Source organism: Simochromis diagramma, unplaced genomic scaffold (genome assembly GCF_900408965.1).
Source record: "Simochromis diagramma unplaced genomic scaffold, fSimDia1.1 OVJJ01000205.1, whole genome shotgun sequence".
Taxonomy (NCBI): Eukaryota; Metazoa; Chordata; class Actinopteri; order Cichliformes; family Cichlidae; genus Simochromis; species Simochromis diagramma.
This window is the reverse complement of record NW_024386782.1, coordinates 12,658,625-12,680,707: the sequence shown is the minus strand read 5'-3', so window position 1 is coordinate 12,680,707 and position 22,083 is coordinate 12,658,625. Positions and strand designations below refer to the sequence as shown.

At 39.8% G+C, this 22,083-nt stretch overlaps 1 protein-coding gene across 1 annotated transcript; it reads right to left on the bottom strand.

The window, feature by feature from the left end:
- Positions 1–5,268: 5,268 nt before the first annotated feature.
- On the bottom strand, positions 5,269–15,443 carry fndc7a (fibronectin type III domain containing 7a). The gene is made up of 14 exons (XM_040021881.1): positions 13,628–15,443; positions 13,125–13,143; positions 12,761–13,018; positions 11,223–11,483; positions 10,313–10,570; positions 9,960–10,211; positions 9,013–9,267; positions 8,338–8,595; positions 7,638–7,895; positions 7,072–7,326; positions 6,680–6,943; positions 6,552–6,581; positions 6,172–6,208; positions 5,269–5,959 (listed from the first exon to the last, which is right to left on the bottom strand). Exons 1-13 carry the CDS (start codon positions 13,682–13,684, stop codon positions 6,177–6,179), a joined length of 2,457 nt encoding a protein of 818 aa, XP_039877815.1. The 5' UTR covers positions 13,685–15,443; the 3' UTR covers positions 5,269–5,959; positions 6,172–6,176.
- Positions 15,444–22,083: the final 6,640 nt, after the last annotated feature.

The window sequence follows — 22,083 nt, the reverse complement described above, 5'->3', positions numbered from 1 at the left end:
TGTAAAGTTATTCAAATCATCAATTTGTCCCTTTGAAACTGTGAAGGTCTTAGTGAAACTCTGTGCTGGAGATTTAATGAACTCTTCCACAATTATAGTATAGTTAACTGCCCCCATCACACTGGTCCATTCAAACCTTATGGAAGTACTTGACACAGCTTCAGAAAGTGTGATCTGAGGTGTAGCCGGCACTGGGGGGATGTAGAAGATGTTCAGCATTACTTTATTTACTTTACTCTTCAAATAAAATTGCTTTGGTTTATTCAGATGGTTTAAAACGTGTCCTTACCTGTCATGGCTGTTTTAGTGTCTGTGCACACAAGATCCCAAAACACAAGGACCTTCAGGGTGATGTCATAGACATATCCAGATCTTACCCCCTGTACCACCATCTCTGTGCTGGTTGGTGGTATCATCACCATCAGCGGGGAAATAGTGGTGGAGTTCACAGCTCTCAAGTCCAACACATAAACTGAAGCATTGCTGTAGGTGCTCCATACCACATTAAGGGATGATGCTGAAGGAGATGTAACTGACAGGATATTACATCCTGAGAAAAGTAAGAACATTTATTTATTAAGTTTCTTTGTGGCGCAGAATAAAACAGATGGAAAGTCCTTAAAAGAATACTTAATTAGTTATTTTTGTTACTCAGTTTGAACACTTCGACAGCTTTCTTCAAGCCTCATGTTTTTCCTATGTCTAAGCACTTTTAATATGACATTCACAAGGTCAAACTCCTAATGGAGGTAACTCAGGGTTCAGCATCTTGCCCAAGGATTCTTTGACATATAGGTTGGAAAACCAGGAAGTGAATAACCAACCTTCCAAATAGTAGACCATCTCCAGTATCATTTTTGGGGTGACCCCCAATAAAGAAAGTAATAATAGACTATTAACAATCATACTGCCAAATGATGAAAAAAAAAAAAAAAACCAAACAAAACAAACCCCCCCCCCCCCCCCCCAGGTCATTTTCATTAAGAACCTCTTCTTCAATGTCATTCGCAAATCACCAAAACAACAATAAAACATTCCATAAGAAGTCATTCTGTTCCCCTGGCATATTCAGTGTGATGTTGAAGGGATATTCTCAAGGAAAAATTCCATATATGTTATACGAAAAAAAGAAGTGGGAAAAACAACAAATATAAACATCCATATTAATATCAATATTAACCACTTGACAAAGGAAAAAGGACAGAAGACCTACCTGCAGCCTTAACATGGGGTATCTTAAAAAAAAGAAAAAACTGTTAAGAAGCTAACTCAAAATTCTGTAATTACCTGAAAACCTAATTGACAATAGAAAATTCAAACTGCATAATTACCTGCATGAGGGACAATATGGCAACAGAAAAATAAAGGAGCCTCATCTTATTCATAGTAAAGGTCAGGATCACGGTATGTTACATCTGAGAAGTGCACAAAGATCCTCCAAACATCCTCTGAGATCTTTACAGGCTGCACACTGTAGATTAACCCCATGGGAACCAATCAGGAGATCCTAAACGAGGGCAAGTGAAGCCCCTAGGCTACCTGTCATCATGATACAAAGTACAGTAGCCAGTGCTGCTGGTTAAGCAGGGAAACGTCCCTCCGTGTGGCAGAGAAAATCAACCTTTTTTATATGAAAAAGAAACTTTTAAATCAAAATGATCTCAAACTGCTTGTGAGGAAAGTGGTAAACAGATAAGGAGGTCATTATAAAGATAATTGGAAGTACATCCCTGTGTAGCATCATTAAAATGTAAAGAGATTCAAAATGGTGTAAATATACGTCACATGTAAATTGATGATTTAAAGTAATATTTTAGCTCATTTTTAAAATGAAACACTAAATGTTTAGACTGCAAATACTTTTTAAAAAATACAGCAGGTCCTACAGTAGGAACTCCATGTGACCAAAGACAAACAAATAAACAGATTGTATATACATTGTATAACCAGTTCATTTCTTTTTGTTGTTGTTTTAGTGGGTTCAGTCCTCCTCAACACGGAGGCAAATATTTCACAAAACGTCTGGAGAGATGCTGTATCAATCTTCGGATGCTTTTTGCCAGAGGAGGTTGTGTTTCACCTTCTCTCTTGTGGCAAAGGTGTTCTGTTCCATTCAAGTAATAGTCTCTGTGTCATCTAAAAGTACAAGCCTGCTTTTTCTTTGGAAACCTTTGTGTAAGTTTGGTGGCATGTTTTGGGTTTTCATCATTAGACCATATTCGTATTCATGAATGCCTGTGGCCACAGGCATTCATGAATGATGGCACCATGAATGGTACCATCTAAAAATGTCATCTCCTCAACAGCCTGTTGTCACACTTCACTTCCATCTCTGTTCTTCTCTCCACATCCACAACAAACAGTTTCATGCCAAAGAGAAAGAAGGCAGTTGTTTATTGTTGGCCATCCATCCATCAGAAACTCAGATTTCTACTGAAAAAAGGTTGAAAGTTGAAAAAACAAATTGAAAATATGCTGGAATTGCCAACAAGGAAGTGTAAAGGCTGAGTGACAGCAGTTTATAGTAGATCATAATGAGTTTGAATCAAAAACTGTTTTATATGTCCTGTTAAAAACAAACAATTTCACAGTAGGCGTATCTTTTCTCTTGTCCTTTTTTTAAAAAAATATTTATTTTTAAAATTTGAAATCCTGGTGGCCCTCCACATCCATTCTAATTATTATGCTGTTTTTGGTCTATTTAAAAGCAAAATTCCACATTACAGGAAATATCCAAGTAGTTTTAATGTTCCCACATTAAAACATTAAAACAAAATATTAATGACATTATTACTGTCACAATTATCAGAGGGACCCATAAGATTATATTGTGTAATATCAGCTGTACAGACATTTGAGCATATCCCAACATTTAGAAATTTGTGTGAAAGCCTCACTTTCAAACATATATCCTACTAGTGATTGCAAAAATATGTTTACTGTAATAGAAACAAAGCTAAAGAAATTGAATTGTATCAGCCAATAAAGTTTGAACTTATAAATAAAAATATTTTACAAAGATAACAGTGTAAAGATAACTGCGCCTCATGAGGAAGTCATGACTTGGTTACCATCAGTGCATCCCTACAGGGCTTTTCTGTTCATAATATGGAGGCGTAGTTTAGTCTGTTGTGTTATATAAATGCATGTGATAGCCTGTTGTGCGTTTTAGCGTAGGTTGGCATCTCTGTCTCCTTCCTTAGCGCTTGTGTTTTTTTTTTTGTGTGTAAAATCCCCGGCTGGATGAATCCTAAACCTCATGCTGAAAAGTATCTGATTTAGAGTCGGGTAGCTTTTGTTTGCCACATACGTGAGACATTCTTCAGCACATGTGTCATTTCAGCCAAGTAACTCTTCTTGAAACTCCACCCCTCTACTTTATGGGCACCATTATTCATTTCATGGGTAATGCGCTGCATCAGGATCGCTACAGAGCATGTTTAGGAAGAAGAAACAGATTTCTTTGAGATAAAATACAACTTTTATTTTAATAATGAACACTGAAAGGAGTTAGAGAAAATTATTTCCCACTGCTACATATACGACTTGGGTGGTTGCCCACAGCTGAGTGTGTTACGCAGCGTTTAATTGGTCAGGGAACACATCCTCCAAACAAATGATAGTATTAGATATATCTAATATCTGCCGTGGGCTGGTGTGAGCATGGGTACAGCTGCACAAACACATCAAGTGTCATGCTCCTGGGTGAACGACCCAGCATTTTGAGTTTTGGGATGTTTCAAGTTTCAACTCATGAGTTGTTCTTTTGGATTTTGAGATGAGGTTTATGTTCATGCTCTGTATCCAGTCCTTTCAGTATAATATTGTTTCCTTGTGCTTCTTAGTTTTCCGTTGTTTGCAGTCTGTGTTTGTCATTAGTATATGTAACCTTGAGTTATCCTCTTTTGTGTTCCTTTTCTATCTCCCCAGTCAGTCGTGTTTGTTTATCTCCTGTCCTTGTACAAAATTCCCGTCTTAGTTTGGTCTCAGTGTTTGTTATTTTGATAGTCGCTTGTCCTGTGTGTTGTGTTTAGTTTTGCTTTGTTTGTCTGCTCCCTTTCAGCCTGGCGTGTTTATATCGTCTGCGTCTATGTCCTTTGTTGAATTGTCTGTCAGGCTGTGTGTGCGTTTGTTCTGCATATTCCTAGTTAGTGCTCACGTTGTCCCCGGCCTTTGTTATATTAACTTCAACAGCAATAAAGCTGTTGTTGAGTTTTAGACCTTGTCTTTCGAGTCCTGCAATTTGGGTCCCATTCTGCCTGAGACACAGCGAGCCTTGACCTCATGTTTCTTCTTTACTGTGCATAGTCTCATATAAATTTGGCGTACATCCATCAAAGTCTTCAAGTTTGACTAAATGACTTATTGATCAAAACCCGAGAAAAAGTCGAAAACCATGGCTCTTACAAATGTGTTGTATATTGTCAACATGTAGAAACCACCAAATACAGATTTAAAATATCATGTCACATTTAAACTCCAACTCAAGTAACCTATATTCGACAACAGCATAATAAAACAGGAAATTATATTTTCTGTGTGCCACCCCAATATTCAGGGGCCTCCATATGGCCACCCCTATGTAGAAAATCTGGAGACACCCCTGCTGACTGGTAAAAATAATTATTTAATGTTTTACTACAAATATTAACATCTTTGAGATTAGTTATTTCAGAATGAAATCAGTTTGTAGAACACCAGATGTGCCAGTAGACTACCACTGGACATCTGTTTATATGATTATTGCCAGTTGGTCAGTTCTCCGTTGCTCTAGTTGTGTTTCTCTACTTCTTTTCTTTCCAACACAAAGCTTTAACTGTGTTTTGGCATTCATTGCTTCAATTTAAAAGATGCTGACGTAGAGAAAGGTGGAGAATCAGGAGGATAAGAGGGGATATTAGATGTAACAAAAGATGTTCTAATCCAAATTTGTCAGTGTTTGTGTTATAGTGAAAACTAATATTCTTCCTTTGTGTTATTTCATATCGTCCCAGCAGGATCTTTAGTCAGCTAAAATGCAGTCACAATGAGACCACAGACAGACAGATATACAACTTTTAAGTAATATCTTAGTGGAAGATCAATTTCAGGATCTTACCGTGATCATTTTCAGGAAAATCTTGGGTGTAATTTCAATTTAATTTCAGTTTTATCCGTAACAAATCACAACAGCAGTTGCCTCGAGGTGCCTTATATTGTGAGGTAACTCCGACAATCAGACAAATCAAACAAATAATTTAAATACTGACAGACTGACTTTACACAGTGTTGTGATGCAGAACAATTTGCTTTATTTTTTTTTTTTCATCTGTCATCTGGGAGAAAACAAATCCAATGAAAGCTGGTGTGACATTCAATATTTCTCTGGCAATATGATCAGATGAGTCATCCACAGACTCCATGAGACGGATCCCTGTTGCCCCACGTTCAAGCTTCACAACCGGGAGACATCAAACTGAAGCCATATGGAGGTCCTCTACTTGGAGAAGTCCTAATATACGGTTTTAAAATTTGAATGATTACTGCTATGACACTTTTAAGTCGGGCCTCAGCATAATGTTTCAAGCTTTGTTTCTTTTCCATATTTAATAGTCGTCATTTCTTGTTTTTTTCACAGTGTAACTTCTAACTGAAACAGGACACATGAAACATGAGGAGTCGAGGAGCCAATAGTAAAACACTTATTCTTTTTTTTTTAATGCAGCAAAATTTTAAAATAATATATCTTAATAGCGCTCAGTAAATGCTCACATAATTTTTTTTTTCCTGTTTTTCAAGTTCGTTTATCTTTGATTTTAATATTTATTTTTAAGCTTATTAGTTAACAGATATTCATTTTATTGGATATTAATTATTATCAGACTCAGTGTCATCGTGGTATACAGAGTCTTCACAGTTATCACTGGTGTAAACATCGGCCTCTGTCCTTGTTGCTGTGTTGGTGGTCGGGGTGTTCACACTGGGAGAAAAAGGCAGGAGAAGTTCATCTTAGTAAAAACAAGAATCCTTTGTGGAACATTATACTCTAGAAATCACACTACAGCTATAGCGTACGGAGTCTGAGGCTATTTTACAGCCACTCGTAACAGACACAATAACATGGGCGTGTCATCATCTCCAGGTTTCCAAGATGTGATGTGAACAACGTTGAATGAGAAACAACAAACTCACCACAGTTAATTCACACTTCGTCTCGCACGAGAAATTACTGAGGAAAAAAAGAGACGGCATTTTAACAATAGCTCAAAGCTAAAGAGGAAACAGCTAGCAAAATGTAAATAGTTTTTTTATGGTTGTGTTTTTAAACAATGATATTCAGAAGTAACACCTCATGAACAAAATATATTAATATAGAAACAAACTTTTAAATGACATAGTTGGATTCTACCTAAGGATGGAGTCAGTAGATGTTTCTCTCTTTTTTCTGTCTTTATGCTAAACTATGAGACTTCCGGCTTTAGCCAATGAAATTCTTTTTGAGTGGTAGAAACAAACTAAAAGATACAATCAGTGTGTAACTATCATTGTTTTAGGTATAAGATGATACGTACCCATGCCAGCGTTACTTCCAGGGCAGGGAACTAAGGATAAATGAAAAGTGTAAAAGCAGCTGTTAGAATCGACTCGTTATACAAATTTAAAAATCAGAGTAAATACGCTCCTTGAATTTTGTTCCCACCTGAGTACGTCCTGGGCTGGCAGAAGGTGACTTTGCTCCCGTACTTTTCCACAGGTGCCGCCACCACTGTGTAGACATCCCCACATGTTTCCTCCTGGATGTCACAGTACATGCTGCCTGCAGCTGCCATACAGGTGTAGTTTGCTCCGGTGCCATACAGCTCCACTGTGTGATTATAGATCTGAGGGCCGAGCGAACGCCAGTATACCCTCAGGGTGTTGTTGGTCCTGCGATAGAGCTTGACCCCCGTTGGACAGCAGGCACCTGTAAAAGAGTGAGTGTAGAGTTGTGCTTTTGTAAAAAAAATATTTTTTAACAGTGTGAAGATTTCTACTTTTCCCTCCATTAGATGTAAAAATATTACAAATGTGTTTGTATTTATCGATCCTCACTGGAAGAGAATCCACGATATTTGCACTCTGACTTCTGTCCTGTGCTGCTGATTGCTTCCAGGTTGACGCTGTAGTTGGTTCCACAGGTGATGCACCCCATCAGGCAGTGGGTGTCTAGAGTGTGGCATTTGGCATACCCTCGTGGTGATGTCAGGGAGGTAATGAATGAGCGAGCTCCAGTGCTAGGTGACCAGGTCACATTGGTCATAGCCTGGGTGACCTGGGTCACGTTCACAGACATGGGGCAGCAAGGGCCTTAAGGGAAGAATACAGAACAGACTTAAGTATGGGAGGATTTTTAGATTCCTAGATTCAGTACATGTCATGCCTCCTCATGAGAAGCATCCACATTGGTGTTTTGCGTATAAACTTGAGAACTAATTCATTTCATTTAATGAATGACAGAAGCTTTTGGCAGATGTCTAACTGTTGATAACCTTAAAAGCAGAGATCAGCTTTAGCTCGATGCAACTTTAGCATATGGCTCAAATTAAAGTTGCTGTTTGGTGGACCAATTGTACATTTTGTTGTGGGGTTTAACAGCGTAACCAATCAGACTGTCATACCTGTTTCCAAAGTTTTACTGAATCCTGGCAGACTTTTCCCCACAGCTGTTGTGGCCACTGCTGTAACCTCGTAGACAGAGCCGCAGGGCAGTTGCGTGAGCACACAGGAGCTGTTCGTCGACTGGCAGCTTTGTCTGTCATAGCGTCCAGTGGCAGTGATGGTATAATTCGTGTTGGGGGTGTTGGGTGTGGTGAAGAGGATTCTGTATGTGGAACTGTTGGTCTGAGTCATATTCAGGATCTCTGGAGTGCAGGGAGCTGCAGCAAGACACACAGAAAAGAGGCGCTCACTTCAAAATTACAGAGATACAAATACAGAGTGAAACATTACTGCAAAGGAAGAAATAGAAAGTTTGGAAAATGTACTGATTCATACTCGTAATTCTGTTCACATTTGTAGACAAAATGTGAAGCAACTGGTATTTTCTAGTAGCTTAGCTAAATAAAAACCAGAACCATAGGAAGAAAACTTGCCCCATATCAAGAGAAGAGAAGAGAAGAGGCTTTCTCCTGGTGACCCTTCTACACAAACCATACTTGTTCAGTCTTTTTCAAATTGTGCTGTGATAACGTGTAACTTTTAACATGCTTTGGATTTTTTTTAGCTTCACTGAGCGATGCACAGTCTGAGTTTCAGATGAATTTGCACACAATTTGTGTGTGTTTCATAAAAACAGTCACTCTTCAGTGTTTAAATTACCTGTCTCATGCGTTTGCGGCTTGCAGGTGCGGTTGCATCCTCGTAAATCGCTGCAAGGTGTCACAGTCACAGAATAAGCTGTGTTGCAACTCAAATCTGAGAGCGCACACACCGGTGCTGTGTCGTTGCAGTGGATGACGTCTTTAGTCTGTGCTGCTGTCGTCTCATACAGTTCAGCTCCTTTGACTGGTGTCCACATGACTTCCAGGGTCTCCGTAGAAACCAGCTTTATCATAACATCCAGTGGGCAACAAGGGACTGAGGAGGAGGCGGAGAGAAGAAACTAATTAAAAATAATAAAAAAAAACAGGCAAATAACCACACACAGCCAACTGTGAGTTTCTCTTAGTTTGGTCATAAAACTGCTGTAGCTTTAAAGTTGGGTTATACATTTTGTCTGTCTAAAAGTGGGCTTTTCCTGTCATGACAACTCAGGCTTAATCATGAAAATGACTTTTTTCTTAAACAATAGCAGCATAGTAGTTACTTCAGAGAAGTTTACCTTTAGTTCCAACAAAGGACTTTTGAAATGAGGAAAAAATCCCATAAGAAACAAGCATAAACAAAAGCACTGGCCTGATCCTATAGGATGTGATTGGATGGTGCTGGGTTGGAGTAGACTGTGTTAATAGTGGTGCTGCTGTATATGTGGGTGCTTTTGTGTGAAAGTCATACTGGTAGTGTAGTTGCGGACGTGTCCATAAGGGCTGGAGCCGGCCTGGTTGTAGGGGAATACGGTAGTGAGGTAGGTGTAGCCACACATGCAGGAAAATGGGCAGGTGGTTAAACTGGTGTTACAGAACGTCTCCATTCCATCATCCCGCTTTATGAACGCCATGTAGTACTCCACCAGTGGCACTCCGTCCCACATCACGGAGCAGTTACCCGCTCTGGGCTCCTCCACCCAGATGTTCTCTGGCGGACATGGGTCTGTCAGAGAGAGACAATGGTCCTCAATGGTCCTTGAGTAATAACAGTAATAGACTTCACATGTCAAAGACTCCATGTGATAATTTGTCAAATATGCTTATTGGTTTTCATTAGGAGAGCTTGATGATCTGGTCACATCTGTAAAAGGCTTGTGGCTAACAGCTAAATGAATTCAAGATTATTCTTTTTTTCACTAAATTCACAAAGATTTAGCACAGGTCAGCTGATCACAGCCTGAACACTAAATCTGGAGCAACAGTAATGATTGTGTTTTCCTTTGTCACAAAAAAGTTCCAGTTGCAATTCCTTTTAGTCAGCTTGAGGCTGGTTCAAAAACTGAGCCAATCCCCATGGACTCCCATGATAAAATGTTTAGTTTTACAGCAGAGCACAGGGTGCTTAAAAGAACAACAACAACAACAACAACAAATCTAAAAAACAGCTAATTTAGTTCTTCATGACATTAATAGATCTTCTTTTAAGGTATAAATTTGCATTCACAGATAGTGTAGTTCATTTGAGAACAATGGGCTTCACTTGAGCTAATTACAACCAAGAGCAGGATTTCTCAATATTGAAATTCTAGTATTTTATTTCAATGCTACTGAGAGCTAATTTCAAAAGTTTTGAGAGTGCTTTAAATGAATAATAGTATAAGACAAACAACCATACATTACGAATGATATACCCACATGTTATGTAGTTAGCCGGTTCAGAGGGGCTGCTGGGTCCAGCATCGTTATAGGCTATGACATAGACTGAGTGGTTTTGTCCACAATCTGCAGGATTAATGTAACAGTAACTGTTTTCTGTGGAACAGTTTTGGCCATTAGAGGTCCAGACTAAGTAGAGATTAGCACCCCTCACTTGTGACCAGAATACAGCAATCCCAAGAGCCCGTCCTGGAGTCACCTGAACATGAGTCACATCTGGGCTCTGAGGTCCTGGAAATGAAACCACAATGAAATCAATAACAGCAGTCATGACTGGTCCTCTGGTACGGGTTCAAATGTTTATCAGCCTAATTTTTGAGAAGGTTTCTTACGTGTAATTTGACAGACAGTGACATCATCACCAGTGCGACCCTCAGAGTCCCATGCCGTGCCCTTAATACAGTATGTAGTTCCTGGTTCAAGGTTATCAAACTTCACCGTGGTGTCAGTGGTGTTGAGTTTGAGGCGGGTGTTGGATCCCTCTCTGATGATGACCAGTGTGTAGAGGACGGCGTCCTTCACTGGGTCCCAGGTCACAAGGATGGTGCCATTGGTAGGAGAGGATGTGTTCAAGTTGGGAGCCATTACAACTGCAGATGTGATCAGGGGGAGAAGTTAATGGGATTAATGGGGAATAAAAAACAAACAACAAACCAACAAAGAGACCTTACTTCTCCTCTCCTTGTTCCCATTTCTTTATAAGATATGAAATAGAAACTACTTTCCTGTGCTCCTGTTACATTCAGTTACCCTTCAGGATGCGAGACAACCTAGTTCTCATGGTTTCTCTTTTCACTTATGAAACCACCATGGAGCAGCGAGTGGATACAGTTTCCACCCTCGTGCTAGTTGCAACGACTTGGGCACCCATGACAATGGGCGGTGAAATGGTAAGCCACTATTGTCAGTGGAGTGAGATAACAAGTTATTGTTCTAAGGAGGAACAGAAACCTGTGTTTCACTCTTTATAGGCTGATTACCATCTTTACGGTAAAGTGGAACTAGAAGATAGTTATAAGTGCACTGTCAGTCACACCTGACTTGGCCCTCTCAGAATCAGCTGATGCTTTTGTACAGACGGCATCCAAATTTTTACTTTCATATTATTAAAATTTCTGAGTTACATGACCTCAAGGTACAACATTTCACTGCTGAAAATTATATTTAACTTATGCTTTTAATTTACATGGAACATGGCCCGATTATTTCTTCTAATTTAGCTCGTTTCAGATATTGACGTACCTGTCCTGGCCTCTGTGGGGTAGGATGGCTGGCTTCTCCCGCCTAAGTTGACGGACATGACGCTGAGGACGTAGTCTGTGTATGGCTGGAGCTCCACCATGGTACCTGGAGAGCTGCTCACAGTGCTCTCCTTGAAGAAATCACCTGTCTTTGACTCTGCCCTCAGGATGTAGCTGGTCGCCCCAGATACCTCTTTGAACTCAACAGTGATGCTGTCGCTGTTTTTGGAGTAGGCTTGCCCAATGCTGGGTACATCAGGGGCTAAGGAGCAGATGGTAGATGTCAGTCAGATAGATTCCAAAATAAAAGCTTTTCTATTTATAAGAGAAGTACAATGTATCACTGAAATACAAAACAAACAAACAAAAATCATCTTTTGGGTTATTATCTCAGAATTTTTACCTACTAACATATATTTCTTAAAAAATAACTCAAATTTGAGAAACTAACTTCAAATTTCAAGTTCCACATAAGAATTTTGAGACAATAATCCAAACTATAGATTTATTGATGACGACATGTTTTTCTTTTTCAGAAGCAAAAACAATTTTCCATAACAACTCCTGTAAGAATGCCATCTACAATGTTATAGATGCAGCAGTTGACCACAACTACCAAATTTAAATGCAGTTCTCAATAAAGTCTCCTTTTTACATTATAGTTTACTACATGTAAAAAAATAAACATTTACATTCTTACATTTATACATATTTATTCACATGTTACTGACAATTTGCACACTAAGATTTTATTTGAAAATTCTGAAATGACTGCATAGGCATACAGTTTATTATTTCCTCACATTTTCAGAAAAGCCTCTTGAGGCCTGAGCGCTTGGTTGGAGTGGGTTTCAAATATCTCTTTGATATTCGAGGTTAGTTGAGTCCAATAAATATAAAACTTATTTCTATACTAAAAGCCAAAATGTAATGTCTTCAAATGAGAACACGGCGTCTCAGGAGGATAACAAAAACGATTGTGCTGTCTATGGAAATATTGGAAAATGTGCAGCATAATTTGAAACGGCTGAAAGAGTTGTCTGAAATGTTTTTCTGGCTGTTCCATGTAACAAAGAGTGATGATATAAAAAAAAGAGAAAAACAGCAGAAAAAATGTAACAAGAACATTTTCACTTTCACTTTTAATTAAACCATGTTTGACCAAAGTATTTTGGGTATTTCATAACTATTAAATAGAACTATTTAACAACAACACAGTACAAGTAAAATGTTTGCCCAAACTATCTCATTAATATATGCACTAAAATAAATAGATACTTTTTTTTTTTATTTTTTTTTACACAGATACACTGTAAAACGTTACACTGACTGATACATTTCATTGTAGTCAAATGAAATGTACTTTATTGTTGGTGTGTAATCAGTTGATGACGAGAACATTTTTCTTAATTTCTCACTATATGAATAAATAAACCTTTGATTTTCTATATTTTAAGTTTTATGTTACTCAAAATTATTGCTTCGTGTTTATTTATCAATAAAGGTTTGCCCCTTTCTGTTTTTTCTGATGTTACCAACCTGTCGTCTCCTCAGTCTTTGCACTGCTGAGCACCCTGAGATTATTGTCCATAGCTTCTAACTGCATGGTGTACACCGTGTTTGGTGACAGGGAGTTAACTGAGCCCATGACTGTGTTGCCACCGAACTGAGCAAAGACGGGTCTTTCCGGGGAGTTCTTGGGGGTTGCTGTGATCTTGTAGGAGCTGGCACCAGTGTGGCCGCTCCACTGCACTGTCATGCTCTTTGATGTCACCGTGAACACTGACAACCTGATGTCTGAAGAAGATAAAGCAGAAAGTGTGATTAAAGGGGAATGTGATTAATTTACATCTTAAAGTATCTTAACTATTAAGTATCTGAAATATGAAAGAAGCTCTGTTACCATTTTGAGCCATGCATATCTGAAAGTGAGAAAAAAAAAGTCAGTTTAATGAATGAAACAATGAATGATCTTGTTAATGAAAGTCAGGAAATACAGTCAAATAAAGACAAGGGTATCCTTCCAAAGATAGTAAGCTTCTGCTATTCCACATTATATCCTGAGGCAAATTATGCCCTGTATCACATTCTCAGAGCATGAGAGGCAGCAGGCTGCACATTACCTTCACTCAACACAGATTTCAGGACTGGTCAGTGCAGGTATTTCTTTCAGGTCGGAATGAATTTGTCTATTGAGGTACGGCTGGGCATGCCGCTCGCACTTGTTGAAAGCCGTGATACTCAAAAGGGCCTGTGTTCATATGTCTCAAAAGTCCTCTACTCCCTGCTCTCTATCTGGATTTATGCAGCATGCACAATATCAAAACATTTTACCTTTGATGTGGAAAACACTGTAAATTACTTTGGTTTAAATTAACGCTGAATGAGAAAATAAGAACATCTTACCCCACTGAAGGTCAATAAAAACAAAAGCTTCAGCATCTTTAACTGCAACGTCCCCATGCCCTCAGTGTTTTTCTGCTATCCACTGCTTCGAGGTGAGATGCTGTTTCTCAAACTGATTTTAGGGAAGCAACTTGGTCTTAAATTTTTTACTTTCTTCTCTTTCTTCTACCTTCCTCTCTCTCCAACATGAAATGACAGGTGTGTTATTGTTTCAGCAAATACCAAAGAGCCCACAGGCTGTAACTCCTCCCCTCAGGGGTGTCTGTCTGTCTCTTGCCTATCAGACCTAGACAAGGAAGCTCACCTTTGTTAGATGACAATGTTGATGATAACACTTGTATAACAAATGAATGTTCACCTTTTCTAGTCTTTATGACGTGAATTAAAAAAATAAGCACAATACTTTCCTGTATTACTGAAGATCTTACTTTTCCCTGTGAGGACAAAAGAAGGTTACAGTATATCATATTCCACTGAGGCGTGGCGTGCTCTTTTGTGGGAACTGACCTCAAACTTTTAATTTAGGACAACATGTCTTATCATTGATTCCGAGTACAACTGAATGCATAATCTGATATGATTTGCGTCCACATTTTTCTTTTCTTATTTAGTAACATTTTTGGTCAACTTATTTGTTAAGGTAAAAAAAAATTGATATACAGTCCACCCAATATAAAAGTGCTCGCAACAAAACTCCACTTTCTCTACCTCAACCCGTCAATTTAAAAGACCATTTCTGACCTGAATAAAAAGCACATAAAAACCCTACTCCAAATGTGATCAGCATATCTGCTGAGAGACATGTCTGGGGCTGGGGAGAACGTACGTGAGTGCATATGACAGACGGGGAAACACAAGGACGGAACTGCATGATTGGGATCCGGGGAACAAGGAAGATGGGGAGAGGGGAAGATGTAAACACAGATGACACAACAGATACATACTGGCGAGACATAAGAGGAACATAATAGACAAGAAACGAATCTGAGGATAAAAGGGAACTGCAGAGTATGGAAAGAATAAACTCATGACTACTTAATGGAACCTAAATCATCATTATGACACAAAAAACACTCCCTTGGACTTGAATTTCTTTGAACTGTTCATTTTGCCGGCTGGAATGATTGTAAAGCATACATACTTGATTTGAATTTCTTTGATTCCCGCAGGGTCAAAAGTGCAAATTTAGGCTTAAATACATACATCCACCCCCACTGATATTTTGTTAAACGTCCCTTGCAAGTTGCACTTCGACCCGATGATTTTGGTTGCCATAAAAAAACTTCTGGCATAATTCTGGCTAGATATTAAACCACTCTTTTTGACAGAGTGGAGTTGAGTTTTAAAAGCAGTTCACAATTTTTCCGCCCGTTCCAGATCAGGGCTTTGGTGGTTCCTGAGTTGTTCCATCTGAACCAAATACGTCTCGTCTGAGGGTGGCAGTTTGGGTCATTCCAGGCCTTAGCAAAGTGGTGACACATCTGATTAACTTATGCTTAAGAAAAATTATTTGAGGTAATGAGCCTGGAATCTGCAGTTGTTTAAAAATGGCTCCAAGAGAGATCTTCCAAACTCAATCTTCAATTCTCCTTAGATCGACACTTAATTCATTTGGGTTTTCCCATTGTTCAGAGCAACTGGTCAATTCACTAAGTACCGTCAAACAAATAATTTTATGCTGGCAAAAAGAAACTAACAGTCCTAGTAAACCATGATTACTTATAAAAAACTTAACAGGCCTTGGCCATGTCAAGTTAAAAGACACCATTTAACCTTCAGAGCCACTATTAACATCGAGTGTATGTATTTCAACCTGTAAGGATACTTTTGACCTTGTGCAGTTTAGAGAAAATCCAAAATATATTCAAATGTACAACAAATTCTTACTTTTAAAGTCAATAAAGATGGGTTCAAAGAAATCATTAAAAGCCTAAGATTGCCATGAAATTCATGCCCATGATAAGTATTTGCAAACTTGTCTATAGAGCATGGAAAGAAAAGCGTCTGGACTTCTTTAAGTTTCCTTGAAGATGTTTCAACTCTCATCTGAAAAGCTTCTTCAGTTCTAAGAGTAATTGGTGGAGAGTCCCAAATTTTAAGTCTTATGGAGTGTTGCAAACTTCTGATCATAAACATTCAACTTAGTTTCTCTCCTTATATTCAATTTGAACACTTATGCCCCACCTCTGCAGCCCACCAGGAAAGCTTGCCCCATAGTTTGGTAACCAGTGGTCTGTCTACACCACAGCCAACTTCACCTACTTTGGGAACAACAGTTCAGGAATGTTGCTTGGACACTTCTTTTTCTATAATTACGTCCAGAACAACAACGAAATTCAATATCTCAAAACAACAAAAACTGAGCACAGTCTGGCACCAGCGGGCTGTAGCAGTGACAGTTAAAGAAGCACAAAGCTGTCTAATAGAAACTACAAGTAACAAGAGACAGTTTCTGTAGCACCTACAAGCCAGCAGCAATGGGCAGTAACACTGTCAGATGAGCACAATAAGGAAAAGGACAAAAGTTGATTTGAACTAAAGACAGGTTTTGTCCTGAAAAACAATATGACCTGACACAGATTAGATGTGCCTCCTTTTCCATGTTGGTGTGCATCCTTCTTGGGAAGAAAGTGAAATAATAGAAGCAATACCAGGGTGTTCAGTAACACATAGCATTGTGAAAAGATCAAGTTTACATTTATTGCTCGATCTCATAAGAGACATTGTACTGTATCATTAATGATGGCTTCACTATGGGATCACACGGTGTCTTACAGTCATATTTGAACACATTTTGGGCACTAGTGAGAATATAAACGTTATTCATCCACATAAATTTTTGCTGATGTTTTAGTTTTTTCTTTTATTTATTCCGTTTTATTTAACTCACAGGTAAGATTTGAAGGTTTTACTCTGAGACTGAAGTGATCTCTCTTTTTTCTGCTTTAAAACAACACAAAAAATAAACTCATCGGGTATCCTATGAACTGGCAAATGGATGAAGGATGAACTCCTGGTGTTTCCTTCCACCTAGTGGTTGCATGTGGTGCAGTTTCCTTTGTAGTTGAGCCATAGCCAGATCTGTAGATAGCCTCCTGGCCATGCAGTCAGTGGTTGACTTTATGTTGTGAACTAGGTATTCCACTATTTCACTAGAGAAATACGTGTTTTATTTTACAAGTGAGGCTGCTTTTTTTTTTAATGTGGTAGAAGTCTGCTGCGAGGACCAAGTGGTGCCATCTAAGGACTGGATGCCACTGGACGTGCCTAGAAAGGACACTCTCAATCTGAAGGCCACCTGTTTCCTTGGAGGGTGGTAGGATACAACGATTTGCAATTTTTTTTAAGGATTAACGTTTTTACTGAGATCTCAGGACACTTTATGTTGCTACTTTTTTTTTCCCTTTTTGGGTCAGATCTGATTCCACTTAACACAAAAACTGATGCATCTAAAAGCAAAACTGTGACTAAAGACAATTCAGATAACTTGAACACTTACCAAATACTGAATGCAAAGTGCACTGAACTGAAATGGACGGCCTACCTAATATATTTATGGACACTTGAAGTGATATATTGGACATTGTTGAAGATTACATGTTGAAATGATTTAAATGTTGTTCATGTCTATGTTTTTTGGCAATTTAAATGTTGAATACACTCAAATCACTTTTTTCCTTTAAGTTGTTGTCAGTGTCTCATTCTGAGTGGAGGGTTTTTCCTTCTTTAAGTTGAGTTACCACTGCCAGTCTCCTTACGATCCTAACCGAACCCAACAAGAGGAGATTCTCAGATATTTGTTTTTACTTGACTTTGGATGACAGATTACTGTGGATTTGACTGATTTTGACTACTCAGGTTAAAACAGGTGACAGAAACAGTTAAAAAGGGTGACAGAAACATGACATCTAGGCTGCGCCTAGAAATTCTGTCCATAAAAATTACGATCAGAATTGGTGACAAAGGGCAGCCCTGGTGGAGCCCATCACCCACTGGGAATGACTCAGACTTATTCCTCGCTATGTGGACCAAGTTCTTGCTGTATAAGGATTGAATGGCCTGTAGCTATGGTCCAGATACCCCATACTCCTGATGCACGTCCCACAGGACACTCTAAGGGACATGGTTGAATGCCTTCGCCAAGTCCACAAAACACATGAAGACTGGTTGGGCAAACTCCCATGCACCCTCAGGTATCCTTGAGAGGATAATGAGCTGCTCCACAACCAGGACGAAAACCACATTGTTCCTCCTGTATCTGAGGTTTGACTAACGGATGGACTCTGCTTTTCAGCACCCTTGCATAGACTTTCCCAGGGAGGCTGAGGAGTCACTGTCATTGCCCACATGAGCTTTGAAGTCTCCCAGTAAGTCAACAGAGTCCCCAGGTGGAGCATCCCGCCCAGGGACTCCAAGAAGGCTGGGTACTGTGAACTGTCATTTGGTGCATAAACGCAGATGACAGTCAGGACGCAAGGAACAAACCCACTTTTGAACTGCTCTTTGTCTGGCCCCTTACTCAGGACCAATTTGCCATGGGAGCCCCAGACAACATAGCCCCTGGGATCCCTGACACACAAACTGCTCCACCACAATAAGATAGCTATTCGCTGAGGGGATCAAATAAATTCACAGCACAAATTCCTGTTATCATTATGCAAGGGCACATGAATGTAGTTTGTTGTAGCTGCCATATAGTGCCTCAAATGGCCTGTCTGGGTAAATAAAAAATAAAAAAAATCAAAAAGAAGACAGAGAACCTGCCTTGCTCTCAATAAAATCCTGCAGCTAGTCTAACCTCTCTAGCCACTGTTAGCTCTCTCCTTGCATAGATACCCAAGCCCTGGTGGAAAACATGGCTGGGTGATGGTCAGGAGGAAGTCCTAAACAGAAGCCTCCCGTACAGCAACAACCTCTTCAGGTCTCATCGTCTTTCCACAGTGTGAAACCCATCCACTGAGGAGAATACTCTGGTAATTAACGATTCTGTTTTGAGACATGCGAGACACCAGCAACAATAGTGAATTATCTTCCATGGGCCAGACACTGAAGGAACCCTGAAACTATTAGCTAACAATAAATGTGAATTACCTAAATTATAGTTCACTTTCAATGAAATTATGTTACCTTATTTTGGAGATGAAAATTAATATTAAATCTGTGTGCAATCTTGCCAAAACAAAGTTTTCTTTCATCCATTGGACTAGGAGTAACATGTTTACCCAAATGGCATCATTAAACTGCTGGTTTTCTGAGTGGTGTCCTAAAAACTATGTGGGCTTCATAGATAATTGGGAAACTTTCAGGGAGAAAATCGGTCTTGATAGGCGATATATCTATATCTATATATATATATATATATATATATATAGTAGGGGTGCAACGATACACAAAATTCACGGTTCGGTTCGGTTCGATACTTTGGTGTCACGGTTCGATATTTTTTCGATACAAAAAAATGTTCATGCCTTTTTAATTTGTCATTTATTAAAATTATAAATATAAATTTTAACTCAAAAGTACAGTTTTTAAATTTAATGTTGCTGAAACAAAAGTAATTAAAAAAATAAATATATCTCAGGGCTCTCAAAATTTCAAAATCCCTGGTAGCCCTTCGGGCAGGGACTCTTCAGTTTTTGGTAGCCCAAAATAAATTTAAGTAGCCCGAATAAAAAAGAGAGCAATTTTTTGATTGATGTTTTGTTTCCTTTACAATATTATACATTAAAGTATAATATTGTAAAGGAAACATCAAACACGTGTTGATGGCCCGGATCTTGTTCTTACCATTCAGCTGACTCCTCAGGACTTGCCTGACCCTCTGCAGGTACTTGGTGGTTGCAGCTTTTCTAGCGGCCTCTTCATGGTTCCCATTCGCCTGCGGGATCCCCAGGTACTTGTAACTGTCCTCTATGTCTGCAATGTTGCCTTCTGGTAGTTCAATCCCCTCAGTTCTGACTACCTTCCCTCTCTTTGTTACCATCCGACTACACTTCTCCAGTCCGAACGACACTCCAATGTCATTGCTGTATAGCCTGGTAGTGTGGATCAGTGAATCGATGTCTCGTTCACTCTTGGCATACAGCTTGATGTCATCCATGTACAGGAGGTGGCTGACAACTGCTCCGTTCCGTAGTCGGTATCCGTAGCCAGTCTTGTTAATGATCTCACTGAGGGGGTTCAGGCCTATGCAGAACAGCAGTGGGGACAGAGCATCTCCTTGGTAGATCCCGCACTTGATGGTGACTTGTGCTATGGGCTTGGAGTTGGCCTCTAGTGTTGTGCGCCACATCCCCATTGAGTTCCTGATGAAGGCTCTTAGGGTCCCATTGATCTTGTACAATTCTAGGCATTCCAGTATCCAGCTGTGGGGCATTGAGTCATAGGCCTTCTTGTAATCAATCCAGGCAGTGCACAGGTTGGTCAGTCTGGTCTTGCAGTCTCGGCTGACTGTTCTGTCTACCAGTAGCTGGTGTTTTGCGCCTCTGGTATTCTTGCCAATTCCTTTCTGTGTCCCATTCATGTATTGACCCATGTGCCTGTTCATCTTAGCTGATATGATGCCTGACAGGAGCTTCCATGTGGTATGGAGGCAGGTTATTGGTCGGTAGTTGGAGGGGACCGGTCCCTGCTTGGGGTCCTTGGGGATCAGGACCGTCTGACCTTCGGTTAGCCATTCCGGGTGTCTCTCGTTAACTAGCAGCTGGTTCATTTGTGCTGCCAGACGCTTGTGGAGTGCAGTCAGCTTCTTTAGCCAGTAGGCGTGAACCATGTCAGGCCCTGGTGCTGTCCAACTCTTCATACTGGAGACCCTTTCTTGGATATCTGCCACTGTGATGGTTACTGGACCCTGTTCAGGGAGGTTGCTATGGTCTGCCCTCAGATCCACTAGCCACTGAGCATTGCCGTTATGGGTTCATATGCATATGGGTTCTCCCATATGCTCTTCCAGTATTGCTCCGTCTCCAGCCTTGGTGGTGCTGTTCTCTTATTATTATTGTTCCCTTGCCACTGAGAGTACACCTTTGCTGGTTCTGTGGAGAACAGCTGGTTTATTCTCCTGCCTTCTATCTCTCTGGTGTACGTCCTCAAGCGGCTGGCTTGAGGAGGTACATTATTGACCTTAATGACATTAACATTATTGACACTCGCTGACTTTTAATAGTCATTCTATAAATGCTGTCTGTTTAAACGGTCTTACCTGTAAACACTGCTGTATCCACCGGATTCCAGCCAGAGTGGATTCTGGAGTCTTCCCACACTCCTGTTAGTGATCCTCCATCTGGATGAATGAGAACAACCTTCTGAACAATCTAGCAGGAGATGGCCCATATCTATGGGACTGATTTCTGCTAATAATGCCCATTGTATGGACTGATAACAGCCGAAGCGGGTGAATAAAGTCACCCAGTCGCTAGCTGTGCCATTACCCAGCATACACCACTCCCTCCATAAATGCAACAAACGATACAAAAGTAATAGCCTATAATTAATTTATCTGCTGTATCTGCTGTTTCTCAGGTAGTTGTTTAATTATATAATTTACTGTGTTCTGTATACGTCACTACAATGTGATTTTGGAAATATATAAATATACGGACAACAGGCTCTTCCGCGGAAATCTCTTGTCGTCAATAAACAACGTTTAGGGAGCTCTATAGTATTCAATGAGAGGACCCTGCACGTCAATTGTCGACGCGAGGGGGGTACTCTGCGCATCGATAAGTGAAGCAGAGGAAGCCTGACCATGCATCACACATTTGACGAGTTGGCAGTGAGAACGTGTTGGCCTTTACTGTCCAGTATAAACTCTTAATAGCATGACTGTGACTTAAGTTTGAAAATAATCCTTCATCTTCTCCAGTCCTCACTTTCTTCCATCTTCCATCTCTGCCAGTGAAGTTTTCACACATTAAGTTTTTTACTTCTCACTAAACTGTATCTTTGGCTAACAGACAGAATGTGCGTCAATCTGCAAATTGTTTTTATGTTTGGTGATATTTTTGAAATCCTTTTAAATTATCTGCCACAAAAAATTCCTGCAAATATAGCATCCTATTCTGTGGCACTAGCTAGATGCTTCAATATTGTGATTGCAACTTAACTGACAGCTGCAGCATGGATGTATGACAGTGATGAGAAGGAGAAATACAGGCAGGGGCCAGTGGGACTCCCTCAGCCTCCTAGTAGATACACCTGTGGTATTGTTATGACCCAGAGCTAAACATATCACCCACACACCACTGCTTTACCTGGATCAATATCAAAGTATGACGTGTCCAAGCCTGCATGGCAGGGTGACCACAATACTACATCAGGCTTTTATGGCTGGGTGGCCAAGGGGTGACTTAACTGTGTCTGTGACATCACCAACAACAGCTTTTAGCTGGCTTATCTAAACATGGTGTGCAGTGTGACCATACAATACTGGACAAGTGGAGGACAAGGGAAGATGT